Source organism: Drosophila gunungcola, assembly GCF_025200985.1.
Source record: "Drosophila gunungcola strain Sukarami chromosome 3L unlocalized genomic scaffold, Dgunungcola_SK_2 000002F, whole genome shotgun sequence".
Lineage (NCBI taxonomy): Eukaryota > Metazoa > Arthropoda > Insecta > Diptera > Drosophilidae > Drosophila > Drosophila gunungcola.
Window position 1 is genome coordinate 4,952,829 of NW_026453178.1, and position 13,411 is coordinate 4,966,239.

General features: G+C 36.1%; 3 protein-coding genes across 6 annotated transcripts; 2 read left to right on the forward strand and 1 right to left on the reverse strand.

The window, feature by feature from the left end:
- Positions 1-43: 43 nt before the first annotated feature.
- LOC128257190 (uncharacterized) lies at positions 44-2,429 on the reverse strand. Of its 2 annotated transcripts, XM_052988068.1 has the most exons (9): positions 2,053-2,429; positions 1,831-1,994; positions 1,587-1,766; positions 1,412-1,527; positions 1,262-1,355; positions 1,032-1,208; positions 658-950; positions 450-595; positions 46-394 (listed from the first exon to the last, which is right to left on the reverse strand). In XM_052988068.1, exons 1-9 carry the CDS (start codon positions 2,339-2,341, stop codon positions 108-110), a joined length of 1,746 nt encoding a protein of 581 aa, XP_052844028.1. In that variant the 5' UTR covers positions 2,342-2,429; the 3' UTR covers positions 46-107. The 2 variants fall into 2 exon arrangements, with proteins under 2 accessions (XP_052844029.1, XP_052844028.1); XM_052988069.1 differs by lacking the exons at positions 1,831-1,994; positions 2,053-2,429 and having other exon boundaries at positions 44-394; positions 1,583-1,714.
- Positions 2,430-2,944: 515 nt separating this feature from the next.
- On the forward strand, positions 2,945-9,658 carry LOC128257192 (neuropeptides capa receptor). 2 transcript variants are annotated; one of them, XM_052988072.1, is made up of 11 exons: positions 2,951-3,286; positions 5,770-6,182; positions 6,597-6,747; positions 6,855-6,945; positions 7,002-7,201; positions 7,458-7,631; positions 7,688-7,759; positions 7,838-7,982; positions 8,040-8,223; positions 8,279-8,383; positions 8,820-9,658. In XM_052988072.1, the coding sequence occupies exons 2-11, from the start codon at positions 5,973-5,975 to the stop codon at positions 8,952-8,954; spliced, it is 1,467 nt and encodes a 488-aa protein (XP_052844032.1). In that variant the 5' UTR covers positions 2,951-3,286; positions 5,770-5,972; the 3' UTR covers positions 8,955-9,658. The 2 variants fall into 2 exon arrangements, with proteins under 2 accessions (XP_052844033.1, XP_052844032.1); XM_052988073.1 differs by lacking the exons at positions 8,040-8,223; positions 8,279-8,383; positions 8,820-9,658 and having other exon boundaries at positions 2,945-3,286; positions 7,833-7,968.
- Positions 9,659-9,970: 312 nt separating this feature from the next.
- On the forward strand, positions 9,971-13,066 carry LOC128257191 (uncharacterized). Of its 2 annotated transcripts, XM_052988070.1 has the most exons (3): positions 9,973-11,923; positions 12,459-12,648; positions 12,708-13,066. In XM_052988070.1, the coding sequence occupies exons 1-3, from the start codon at positions 10,475-10,477 to the stop codon at positions 12,740-12,742; spliced, it is 1,674 nt and encodes a 557-aa protein (XP_052844030.1). In that variant the 5' UTR covers positions 9,973-10,474; the 3' UTR covers positions 12,743-13,066. The 2 variants fall into 2 exon arrangements, with proteins under 2 accessions (XP_052844031.1, XP_052844030.1); XM_052988071.1 differs by lacking the exon at positions 12,708-13,066 and having other exon boundaries at positions 9,971-11,927; positions 12,465-12,642.
- Positions 13,067-13,411: the final 345 nt, after the last annotated feature.

Below are 13,411 nucleotides of genomic sequence, written 5' to 3' on the forward strand. Positions count from 1 at the left end.
TAAAACCCAAAACAAAAACTTGTTTAGAATTTTATCGTTCATTCTACTAATTGCACTGAGAATTTATTATTAAATATTTTTAGGTGTTATAAAAATAATACAAAAGGCTATTCGCTTGGCTGAAAGGACGCGGAACTTCTAGCTGACTTTGTACTGTCCCGGTGGCTCGAATTCGCCATCACACTTTGCTTTTTGACAATAAATTCCTCCTCGTTGCAGCTTATACAGACACTTATATAGTTTCGGATATCCTTGTTTTTCAGTTTGTCGGCAATTTGAAGTGCCTTAGCCAGGGCTTCTCTGGTCCTTTCGACTTTGTGAAGGGCGGCACTGGCTTTAATTATGAGAAGATTGCTGAGAAATTGCCAAATATTGCTGTTGCAGTTTCGGGCCTCTGAAATGATGCCAATGGTCAGTAACTTAAAAAGTATGTGAGTATCATATCAAACCTTCAATAGATTTTCGGGCATTAAAACAGCATTCGTCAAATCGATGTGACTGAAGATGTGTGCTTGCAATTTGATGAAATAAATAGCATTTTTCGATAGGGTATTTGGCGAAAAATATTCGATTTTCAAATCGGTTGATTAAGCGACTGCAAATTAATGGGCCCGAATTAAATTAGAATTGTTTGGATAAATAATAAATACACATTACCGAGATTTCGACAAGGCCGGATTTACGGAATCTATGCCCTCCTGATGCGTAGTGCGATCCCCAAATACGAAATGTTGTGCCTCCATTGATTTATCCATGGGAAAGCGAAGTAAGCGGAGAAGAGCGTTCTTTTCTGCAAACCGAAAGTATTTCGGAACCGTGTACTGATCTACGTAGGCCAACGCCAAGGTATTGTAGACCTCGTTCAAAAATTCGAATTTCCAAGGCATAATCCTGTTGGTCTTTTTTACCACATAGTCGCCCATTACTTCCTCCACATAACTCGACAGTTTCTGAAAATAATAATAAACTTAAATTTAATATCCAAATTCCAAATGAATTTCTATAAGTAATACATTTAAAAAAAATCTTACTGTTAAGTTTTTAGTTTGTCGAAGATATCGAATACTTCGCAGAGCAGTCTTCATGTTACGACTAGTTTGGTACTGAACTCGATTAAGAGAAGCTTCCCGAAAATCGTCCATTAATTTCTTGTTTGTGAACTTCTGATGGCGGATATTGTACATTGGGCTACGGGCTTCCAGCATTTTCTGTAAAAAATAATTAGTTTTACAAATGTAATTGTTCAATGCACAGTACTCACCAAAAAATTTTTGATCTCGTCATATTTCTTGAAAGTTAGCGTTTTTAAAAACTCATTGCTTTTTTTGCACTGATCCAAAAGCAAATTCGGATTCCTAAAATTAGTGATTGTATAAAAATCAATAATTTAAAATATACAAAATTGGTTTACTTTCGGACATGCTTCAGAAATATAACATCGTGCCATGACCTGTCTATGAACATTTGATTAAAGACATCGAATGCACGATTTCGCCTCGCAATTTCGAGGGGAGAAAGCATTTCATTCTAGCAATGATTACAATTTGATAAACAGTTAAAAATTAAAAATAGTTATTAGTACAAACTTCGATTTCCGGAATGCTCTGAACGTCGCATTTTTCTTGTTCCTTCAGTATTTTCCAAAGTGGTCTGGTATCATCTTTATACTTGTTAAGTACCTCTTTTAAGTGCACTATAAGCTTTTCATTTTCATGGATAAAGTTAGTCATCGATGGGCCACAAGCATCTTCAATATTTTCGTCCACCTAAAAGAAACTTCGAAGATCAGGAAAATATATTTTTGGGTAATGAACTTAAGACAAGACTTACCACAATAAGACGTTGGTCAAACAATTTGATTTTGTTACCAGTGAACAGACGGGTGTTATTGTGAAGCTCGGCTTTGGAATTTTCCAACTGATTCATTTCATAGAGTGCATCGCAGACTTCCAAGTTGATCGGCGCGTCATCGCGTTGCAGTAATTTCAATATTCCTGTAACAGATATTATAAAAAACCAGTTAAGTTTAGTCGACTAAAACATTTAGCTTACGTTTTGCTTCCAAACTGTCCTGGAGGGCACTTTCGGCCAAAGCATTTTTCCTCTTGCTCTGACTACGACGGTACAGGGTCGTAAAATCTGCAGGTCCCAGTTTGAGGGCCTTGTCGAAGTAGTACATGCCAAGATTCTCCCTCCGCCGGCGGCAGTAATAAGTTCCCCAGTCCTTGTAGATCCCCTGCTCAATTTCCGGGCTCCAGTCTAATTTAAACCATATTGGTATAGCTGCCTCAACGCCCTGAGCCTGCGGAATGAACGCATCCGGTTGTATTATTGAAGTCATTTTTGTTTTTTTTATTTATTTTTATTTTGTTGTTTGATCAAGGAATATTTAAAACAAACTGAAAATCATTTTAAGAGAATAGTCATATACAGACTTCTATTCAAATGGTTCTACGATTAAGTCATCGGAGATCAATAGAATTTTAGTTAAATTTGTTGCGCTATAAAAAACCATTTACTTGTTATCCAAATATATATTGTAGTATAGATTTTGAAATCAAACACTTGTGGTCAAACTATTGATTAAAAATTAAATATAATTTTTAAATAGGTAACTTTTAAATAGGTATTTAAATAGTTTTTTCAAACTGTTAATGGTTAAGTTACTTTGTAACCTTTAGTGCCGATTTCTCAATGTGATGACATTTTTTATAGTTCAGTCTTGAAGCTTAAGTAAAAAGTACTTAACTCTTACCTGATATTGAGAAAGTAAATGTTTCCAAAGAGCCATTTTACTTAAAATGATATTAAGAAATGGGCCTTCCATCAAATAAAAATTAAATAGTATGGCGCCAAAAACATAAACACTTTACCTTCTGACTTTGCACCGCAATAAAGCACCTAGATCAGTTCGATGGATTGTGATGCTTAGCAGGCTTCTGGCTTTATCTTGAAAGCTTACATCTTTATTTGCATTACTTCAATGTGAGGCACATCGGTTAGCCCCAAAGCCACAAGTATGGCCGAAATTGGCTCCCACATGCAGTTCCACTTCAACGCCTGCGCACTCACCTGCCGAATTGCCTTTTGGCCAAACTGGGCAGGAATTCTGGATATGCAAACAGTTGCTTTCCACCTGTCGTTGGCCACGAATCCTGCGGAATAATCTTTGCGGCTTATCACGAACTTAAATTGTCCACTAATTACGAAAACCGGAGTATCAAAGGCTGCCAATTAACAAGTCTTAAATCAGAAGTTGTAATGAATGGAACAAGAAGTTCTACAGGTGCTGAAAGAAAATAAGTGAAATGATGTCACGTAATTTTTAACCATTCAAATTCATATAATGTTTTCGTAACATATGTAGTCGTAATTCAATGAATTACAAAAGTAATAAATCATATTAGCGATGTTGTAGAAGATCATTTCTATAAAGCATAATCCGAGTCGTTATTAGTGAATTTTTTTTTAAACTTTACTTTAACTGAAAAATAACCTTTTTAAACACACATTCGAAAATTTTGTAAAATATTTTATTTAAAACCTTAGTGAGCTGGCACCATAAATAATTATTTGAAAGTTTTTTAATACCTATTAGGTGACTAGTTTAAAAAATATTTGAAGTTCGTATTTTTTTTAAAGAACAAAATGTATGTGCAACTTATAATTTCTTTCTTTATATTTAAATGGGGTGCAGTGTTCTTACTATATATCAACGCATGTAAGTATTTACTTATGTATGCACCGGTGAAAGCTTTTTTACATATAAAATCTTCATAGGTTGGTGAACTTTTGCTTGAGGTTCAAAGTTCTAAGTGTTAAACATTTTTTAAGTGCTTACTTGTTCAAAACTAAGCTAAGTAATAGAATTAAACGAACTTAAATTAGTATTGTTATCAAAGTTTAGCATAATTAAATCTAGTCTGGAATTCACTTACAGATTTGAAAAAAACCACAAGAACACTAGCACCAACACATCTCTTCCTTATTCATCTTCATCCGCACTCAATAAATCCAATAAAAGCAAGTGCCTTGGGATAATGGGCTATGAAAATTCCCAGATGTCCATGCATAATTATATTCAAGTCTAGGCGACACCTGACATCTATTGCACTTGTGTGTATGGAAGATATACATATACATATATATATATATATATATACGCACTTGTGGGCTTCGGCACCCAAGTAATTAGCAACACGTGGCTTGACCACTGGTCATGGGAAACTGGAGGGGGATGAGTTGCCAAAGGGCTACCAGAGGCTGGGGTCGGTCACCGGCTAAGTGTCCCTAATGGCCAGATGCTGGAATGGATTAGGTGTCTCAAGAGTGCTCCCGGCTCTCCCGAGTCTAAATTGGATGGGTTACTGATTTACTGGTTCACTGGTTTACTGGTTGGAGGCTGCTCGTAATGAGACTCCTGCTATTTATTATTTTATCATCCTTTGAGACCGTCGTACCTCAACTCGCTTCCTAATCACACGTGTGCCTTCCTGTTTGCATACTTCGTCAAATTAAATTCACGTCTGAGCACACTTAGTTGAAATGTTGCAAGTGCGTAAAATTCTATAGTTTGCCTCGCTAAGCCAAAATATCTCAACGTTTTGTGTCGAGTTTGTCTCGGCGACATATTCATAATAATAACAAAATCTGTGCCCAACACAAGTGCAAACTTTTCTGGTTGCTAGTATTCTGGTTTTTGTGCAAAAGCTATTGTTAATCCCGTTCAAACTGGCTTAATAAATCTAGCCAAGATGCTGCTGCCGACACTTGCAACCACAATACAAGTAAATATCTGTGTGAATATTAAATTACTTTTTCTTCTGCCTTAAGTTTTAATACAGGAGGCTTTAAAGTTTGATGTTGATTTTAATGAGACAATAGAAATTAGAAAACTTGTTTGTTTACATTGTAAATCACTTGAAAAGAATTAAATTATTAATGATATAATTGCTTACAAAATTAACTGACAGCAATTAAGTCGTACATCGCTCGAATATGCATACTTTAATAATATACATTTTCTTAGAGAAAGAGGACCAACCAGATGTGTGTCAGTTGATAAGATAACATCTTCATATGCAAATAAAGGCCAACGTTTTAAATAGGCTTTAAGAGCTTTTTAAAATAAATTAACAAACGTGTGGACTCTTCAGACTAATGAAATTCTTGAAGGCAGAATTTTCTCCGCCTCTTGATTTGATAATTCATGTCTGTTGACATTTCAAATTAATCTATGTGTAGAAAAAAAGGTATCCGGGTATGGTCGGAACAATTCTTTGAAGTTTTCTTTCAAAATGTAGCTTTCAGGGTATTTAAAGTGTACGGGTATATTGGTTATTTTAAAAAGGATACGATTTTTTTGTTCTTTATATAGAGTAAAAACAACTGTCAAATTTATATTTTAATAAATATATTATATTATGGTACTCTAATTTTGCTTTGCTTTTACATATTTACTAATAAGTAGTTTTAAAATTACTAAACAATTTCCTGGCAGGACTCTGTACTTCTAACTTCAAATTTTTTCCCGAATTTGTAGTGTTTGTTTCAGTTGTTTAACATCTGATCAACTTATCTAATAATTTAAGATTAAACTTTGTTGTTTTTTGACGTAAACAAAAAAAATTACTCATTCTGCGGCATGAATACCATGTCATATCTATATAGTTGAATACGTACATATAATATATGTACGTGGTGTTTATAGATGCCTGTGTATGCATTTATTTACAATTTAGCCTAAACCATGCCTCCTTATCTTTTTAGCGCTAGACTGCGGACAGTAATCTGCGGGCATCTAAAAGATACAGTGGCTGTATTATACGATAGCGCAGCGCGGATTTCTCGCAATCCATAAAAAATTAAACGGAAATCGTCGTGTGCCATGGGTTATTCTAAATTCAGCGGCAGCCGTTAAAACAATAATTTTACACAAAATAAACAACAACAACAACAAATTTGGTTTCAAAATGAATTTATCGACAGAATCAACATTTTTAGATTTAAATACAAGTCTAAGCAATACGCCAAGTTCATATGCAACTAGTGTTAGTTGGTTACCATCCCAAGGATTAGAAGCAGAGGATTACTATGCCTGCGGCACCTTTAATTGCTCCCCCACAGAGTTTGTGGCTTTTGTGCTTGGGCCGCAGACCTTGCCACTTTATAAGGCAATTTTGGTAAGTATTTATAAAGGGATTTGAATAATAATCAAATTGCTCTTCATACAATTTTAAAATGCCCTATTATGTGGCTGGAATGAAAATAATAATTTATTTTTAATAAAGAATAGATTTTAGATTTAAATAGTTTTTTGAATAGGTATTTTTTAAAATAATTAAATTGTTATATATAATAATATAATTGCTTTGAATAAAATTTAAAAAATAAAAAGTTTTTTAAAGGCTAACAAATAGATAGATAAACACACGAGCCTATACCATATATACAAATATATTAAGGGTGGTTAGTTATCGTCTGTTAAGTTTTTTAAATAATTCGAGATTTCTTATATTTATATAAATATATAATTTTTTTATTTATGTAAGATATTTATTTTAACAATCACATTTATTTGCTCACACATTTTTCAGATAACAATTATATTTGGAGGCATTTTTTTAACCGGTGTCATTGGCAATCTGTTGGTATGCATTGTGATTATTCGACACTCTGCAATGCACACGGCGACAAATTACTATCTCTTCAGCTTGGCTGTCTCAGATTTGCTGTACTTACTCTTTGGTTAGTTAATTATATAAGCACGTGTATGTTACCACAACCAGTTCAACGGAAGTGGATTAGACATTGTTTTATAATTACTTTGAATTCATTATCGTTAAAATATCTAGGACTGCCAACGGAAGTGTTTTTATACTGGCACCAGTATCCAGATCTCTTCGGCATGCCATTTTGCAAAATTCGAGCATTTATTTCCGAGGCGTTAGTATAAATTATTTTGTTGTTAATTATAATCTCACTAAAGTTTCTACTTTAAGATGCACTTATGTCTCCGTATTTACCATCGTGGCGTTTTCCATGGAAAGATTTTTGGCCATTTGTCATCCATTGCATTTATATGCCATGGTTGGCTTCAAACGAGCTATTCGCATAATAACAGCTCTTTGGATTGCAAGTTTCATTAGTGCCATACCATTTGGACTCCTCTCAGATATTCAATACCTTAAATATCCTTTGGGTAAGCGAATACATTGAAAATATGTATATTTGTAACTATATATATATAATGGTATGAGAGAAATGTTTAACAGGAAGAAGAAGTTAAGTATTTTCTTAGTAGTTTGATATTAGGGCTCCGAAGATATGGATATAAATCACGCTGATACTCTTTATTCTAAATTCAATGTTTTTTACCCTGAAAAAAGGAAAAAAAAATCATAATTATGGTATATATTTTACGAGAAAGGGATTATATTATATTGTACATTTTTCAGATGACTCCCGCATTGAGGAATCTGCATTCTGTTCCATGTCCCCTGAGATTGTGAATGTCATACCAGTGTTCGAAGTATCCTTCTGCATATTCTTCGTCATTCCGATGATACTCATAATATTACTTTACGGCCGAATGGGAGCTAAGATTCGATCTCGAACAAATCAGAAATTGGGCAAGTACTTGGCTTCTATCGATCCCAAATGGTGCAACTTCAGGGAAATCTTTTAGGTGTTCAACACGGCAATAACAGAGAAACACGAAACTCACAAATGAGAAAGAAGACAGTAATACGAATGTTGGGTAAGCTTTTGGCAATTACACAATACGATATATATTTAAGGTTCAAAATCACGATTCTCACCCATTTAATCAGTATAGCCGCAGTGGTGATAACATTTTTTGTGTGCTGGTTTCCGTTTCACCTGCAACGACTTATTTTTCTCTATGCCAAGGATATGGACAACTATTTGGATATAAACGAAGCGCTCTTTTCTATTGCGGGCTTTGCCTACTATGTTTCATGGTAATTAAATGGGGTATGGTGTTTGCTAAATAACATGCTTATTGATTTTATTGGCAGCACCATAAACCCAATCGTATATAGTGTAATGTCACGTCGGTATAGGGTCGCATTTAGAGAACTTCTCTGCGGAAAAGCCGTGGGTGCATACTATAATAGTGCTTTTGCAAGGGATCACTCCAGTTTCCGCGAAAGTACAGCCACAACTATGGGTAACAACATAAATTACGACCGTGTGCATTCCGTAAGTTTCTCATTAAATAAAAATATAACTACTCTAATTAAAATTTACTTCTTAGGTTCATGTGAGATCAAGTCGGCATCAAAATAACAAAAACGAGGCAGATTCCATATCTGCAAGTAGAATGTTGATTAAAAAAACATACAGTCTACCGCTACCAAAGGTAAGAAAAATAAATAAAAAACGCACACTTTTCTTATACATTTTATTTTACGCACTAGTAAATTGTTGATGCATACACTTTCTTGTTTAAATTTTAGTTTTGTTTATCTGATTTCCTGTTTTAGTGAAATTTCACATTTATTTCCTAACTTTTTTTCACATGGCTGGACTCTTAAAGTCCAAACGTAGCTTGGTGAATAAATCAAATTAAAAAGTTATTTTACTTTGCGTCAATTTGTCAAACTTTCTAATTCCAATGCTAAAGTTGCTTACCCCACTTGTTTTTATCCTTGTTTAAGTTGATGTGGTTTTGTTTACACGTGTACCTACGGGAACAGAACTTTTTCGTTACGTTTCTTTTTGAAAAAAACTGAAAGAATAACATATTATCACACATTTTGATCACACATAACCTTGACCTACGTAATTCCTTTCAGAATGCGGACTCCACCGTTCTAAGTACAGACATTGTAATTGTGCTGGAAAATAGCACCTCAGCTCGTCACACGGTTTGTGGAGGGGCCCAAGTTGAAAACGATATTTGGATCGAAAACGAGGAGACTTGTATTTAAGCCGAGTCCATTTCAACAAGTCTAGTGTAAACTAATTACGCCGAGTGAAAACCGAAGGTTATGTGCACACCCTTTTATGTAGGTTTAATTTAAGGACTATGTTTTGTCCATGTAGCATATTTAGGTCCAAATTAATTAGTCTGTTTTAGGAATCTGACTAATTTGGCAGCACAACAGGAGATTAAATTATTCCCACCACAACTCTTCTATTCAATAAAAAATGTAATGTATTTTATAACTTCTTTAAAGTGTGGTTGAGCTAATAATAAGTTATTTTTGTACTTTTCCAGCTTTACAATTTTCAACACAAAAATATCACAGTTGCTTGAAACTTGATAAACTGAAACTTCAAAACCAACCTATAATAACAGGGCTTTTATGAATGAATACATTAACAAATGTTTACGGTTTCGAACGTTTTGCATAACAATGATCGAAATTATCGTTTTCATGGCTTGTTCTCTTTGAAAAAAAAAATAAGCAATGCCAAATTGACGACAAAAGCGAAAGTTGTACCCATTATCCCAGTATCTATAATTAAACAAAATTTTCACTTTTTCTTGATGATTAAAAGCCAGTGGTAAATAAACACTAAATTTCAAAATCACTTCTTCAGCGATCTGGCATTCTTTATGAGCTAATTAGAGGTTGAACATTGAGGAATTTCCGAATTACGCATAGGGTTTCCAAAATATTTCTCTGATTTACTTTCACCTGCACTTAAGATAACCGAATTGAAGATAAGTAAATCATCTGTCAAATAGATTTATAGCATCTAAAGCGATACCACTGTGCCCCGAGGTTCGAGTGCCTCAACTACTTCATCTCCATCTCCATCTCCATTTTAATCTTCGAGTGTGATGCTGTGATCTCTCGGTGGCTTCACCAGGCCACCACATCCACATCCACATCCACATTTCCTCTGTGGCAGAGTCTCGAAACTGGTTTAATGGCCATTCCGATGAATTCCAGCACAGCTGCTGCCTCAGAAACGTTCCATTTGCAACTCAGTTGCTTTCCAACCAACCGACGAACGACTAGCCACCGCGAAGTGCCGAATTTCGAGAAGAAAGTGATTGGATAGTCGAGACCCTCGATTGATTAACGGTTCTCGAGCGCTCGAACAACAGGCTCTGAGACATGTACCCATGTAAAGGCACTCGGTTTTGAATAGATCGCTGCATTTGGATCCGAAAACCTCAGCTTTGACTTCGTCTTTAGCTTTGATTTTAGCTTTGACTTCGACTTTGGCTTTAGCTTTGGCTGCATTGCCGCAAGGCGTTCCAATTTTTGTATTTTAAACGACTGACCACCGACCGGATAACAAAGAAAGTGAGATCAAGTCTTCGAGATCGTGTGGCGAAAGAAAAGAAGCTTCGCGCTTGTGTGTGCGTGGTTAATTCGAAAGAAACTTTTTTGCTTTTGGCCGCGGCGAAACTGACAAATGTCAAATACCAATAGACCGTCGTGGAATTAAGACGCGCCTGCCGCCAAACGGATTTCGATTTCGACACCTGAAAATGACGCAAATTGGCCACAGATTGGCCCCTCTCTTGGAGGCCTTGGCTCTGTTCGTTCTCCTCGTCCATCGAGTGCAGTGCGATGAGCACAGTGGTCCGAGGCTAGCGCGAATAATGCAGTTTTTAAGTGAGCCCCAGCCACATTTCAGCCACCACAATCGACCACCACCAGGTGCCGGACTAATGCCCCGAATAAGATCACGATCGGATAGCCTACCCACAAAATTCCTGAGATCTCCGCAACCTGCAACAGTTCAACACATCATGCGTCGCGAGCAGTTCGGCAACTTTCCAGCCAACGATCAACTCCGGAGGTATCAATTCGACCAGAACCAGTCCGGAAGATTTGCCCATGTGAAGGACACTCCTGTGTTGGATGTGGGAAAGAACCAGTTCCCACCGCAATATTTCTCCGAGCAGTATATGCAAAACTTCAAGTCCTCGCCCCACTTCAATGGCAATGTCATAATGAAGGATCAGAAGCCAGCCTATGCTCCCATCCAGCAGCATGCGATACCCGTTCAGGCCTCCCAGTATCTGCACTATCCCAAGCTCTTTGGCCAGCAGGGTGCTAGTTTTAGTGTGGTTCCGTCGCAACAGACTGCCAGTCAGTACCCAAAGGATGCCAATAGCTACTCGGTTTACGAGGACTCTGAAAATCTGCCCAAGCAGGGGGTTAACTATCGCCAGGCTGTGCCTCCTGCAAAGGAATCGAAGGAGGCGCAGGACTACCTGCAGTTCATGAGCACCAATGAGTACTTCCTGCCCAAGCGAGATCCCGACTACAAGCGGATGGATACCGAACGGGATCAGCAGAAGCAGCTGCAGCAATATCCGCAGCAATATAATCAACAGCAGCAGCAGCAACACAAGCCACCACAGCAACCACAGCAACACCAGCAACTGCAACATCAACCACAACCGCAGCAACATCAGCCACTGAAGCAACATCTTCCCTACAAGATTGCTGGCCCAGACAACTCGGTCTCCTCCAGTTACAATGAACCCATACAAGTCTCCGATTTGTTCTACCAGCAAGATCCGGCGCCTGCAAACGCAGCCGTAGTTCGCGGCAGCTACCAGGCTGGCCAGGATGTCTTTGTGGTGAAGTCCGACGGCAACAAGGCGGTCAAGCACGTGGTGTCCACTCCCATGTCGGTGCAGGCTTCTACCCAAACCCCGCCAAAGAGCCAGCACCCAGGCAAGAGCCACAAGAGCTACACGCCGGAGCCGCTGCGATTCGAGTTCACAGAGCAGGATGCCATCAGGGGATCCATGAAGTACACCCAGTCGCCAGCCACGCAGGCCAACCAGTACTACTACGAAACGGTGGCCCAAGCAGTCCGCGAACCAGCAAAGGCTCCCAGTCCAAACCTCCAGCTCAGCAAGCCCATCAAGGAGTACAGCGACGATCCGGAGGACAGTTCCGATACTGACAGTGGAAAACAGGTGGGTTACGCTTTATTTATTTGAATAAATTTAAAAATAAAATAAATATCTACACTTGCGTTTGTCCAAAAATGATTTGCAATTAGTTTTTTAAAATTTCTATAAAATTGCTTGTCAGGCTGTTTAAGTAAAAATTATACATATATATATATATGCAGATAACTCAAAAAGATTGGGAAATGTATAAAAAATATAACGACCAACTTACATACTTTTTGCCAAAATTAAAACAAATTGATTTGCAATTTAAATTCAAAAGGAATTATACCAAAGCTAGTTTAATTAAAAAGTAAAGATTGAGAATAAATAGAAAAGTGCAAGATGTTTATAAGCTGATAAAGAATTTAGCTAAAGTTTGATATGAAATATATTTAAATAGAATATATTTAAAAAGATAATATGATGTCAATCATATATCACAATTTTGATTTTCCCAACAGAATTAAAGTCTTGTAATTTATTATCTATGCCCTTACATGAGTAAATCTATTATTACCGAATTTTCTCGTTAAATAAACATTTTTATGGATTTCAGCAAGAGGATGTGAAGGTGTCAACTGGGACAAGTGCTGCAACTCCAGGTAATCCAAAGGACACGGAAAGTTACTGTGAGAAAATCTGCGCCAATGTTTATGATGAGAACGACGAAATAATTTGTGGATCCGATGGGTACATGTACACGGGAGAAACTCAACTACAGTGCTATTCGTCCTGCCTTAATATAAGTAAGAAATTGTAAAGCATTTTTAAATTCATTATTAACCAATTCTGTTTTTATTTCTAGGTGTGACGATCAAAAGTAAAGGATCATGCTCATAAAATAAATTCAAATATAAATAATTATTTATTCTAATTTAATTTATTTTATTGATTACCATATTTGCAGTCCATTAAGTTAAGTTTAAAATTATGCAAGACTTCTGGCACTGGTAAAATTTAGGGTTTTGTATAGAAAGATTACGATTTTTATGATGTACAAAAATATCGTGCACTTATAGCTCTCCTATTTAATTAACATTTAAAAATCGATCTAATCAAATCATTTTTAAACTATAAGTGCATGAATATTTTAAATCCATATGGTATGTATTCTCAAAAATCATTCAGAGATTTAGTAAATAGTTAATAAAATTATAGAATGCATACAAATGTCTTTTATATTGGTATGGGGAATATTAAGCCTCCATTGTGGCTATAATATTTATTCGTTTTATGGTTGGTATGAAAGTTTCTTACTTACTAAAAAAGCAAAAATAAATTAATTGAATAATAATGGCAACCAAAAAAACATGTATCGTTATCATTTTTGCTTAAATTATTGAGATTAAACCAAAGTCTTTCATAAAAAGGGAGAAATATATTACAAATATCAAGATTGTCAGCAATTTGACAGTTTTCTAGCAGTTATGTACATGTAAGGAGAACAAAATATCGAGTGACAAAATTATTAATACCCTTTCTATTTTGTGCATTAAACAATAGGAAATA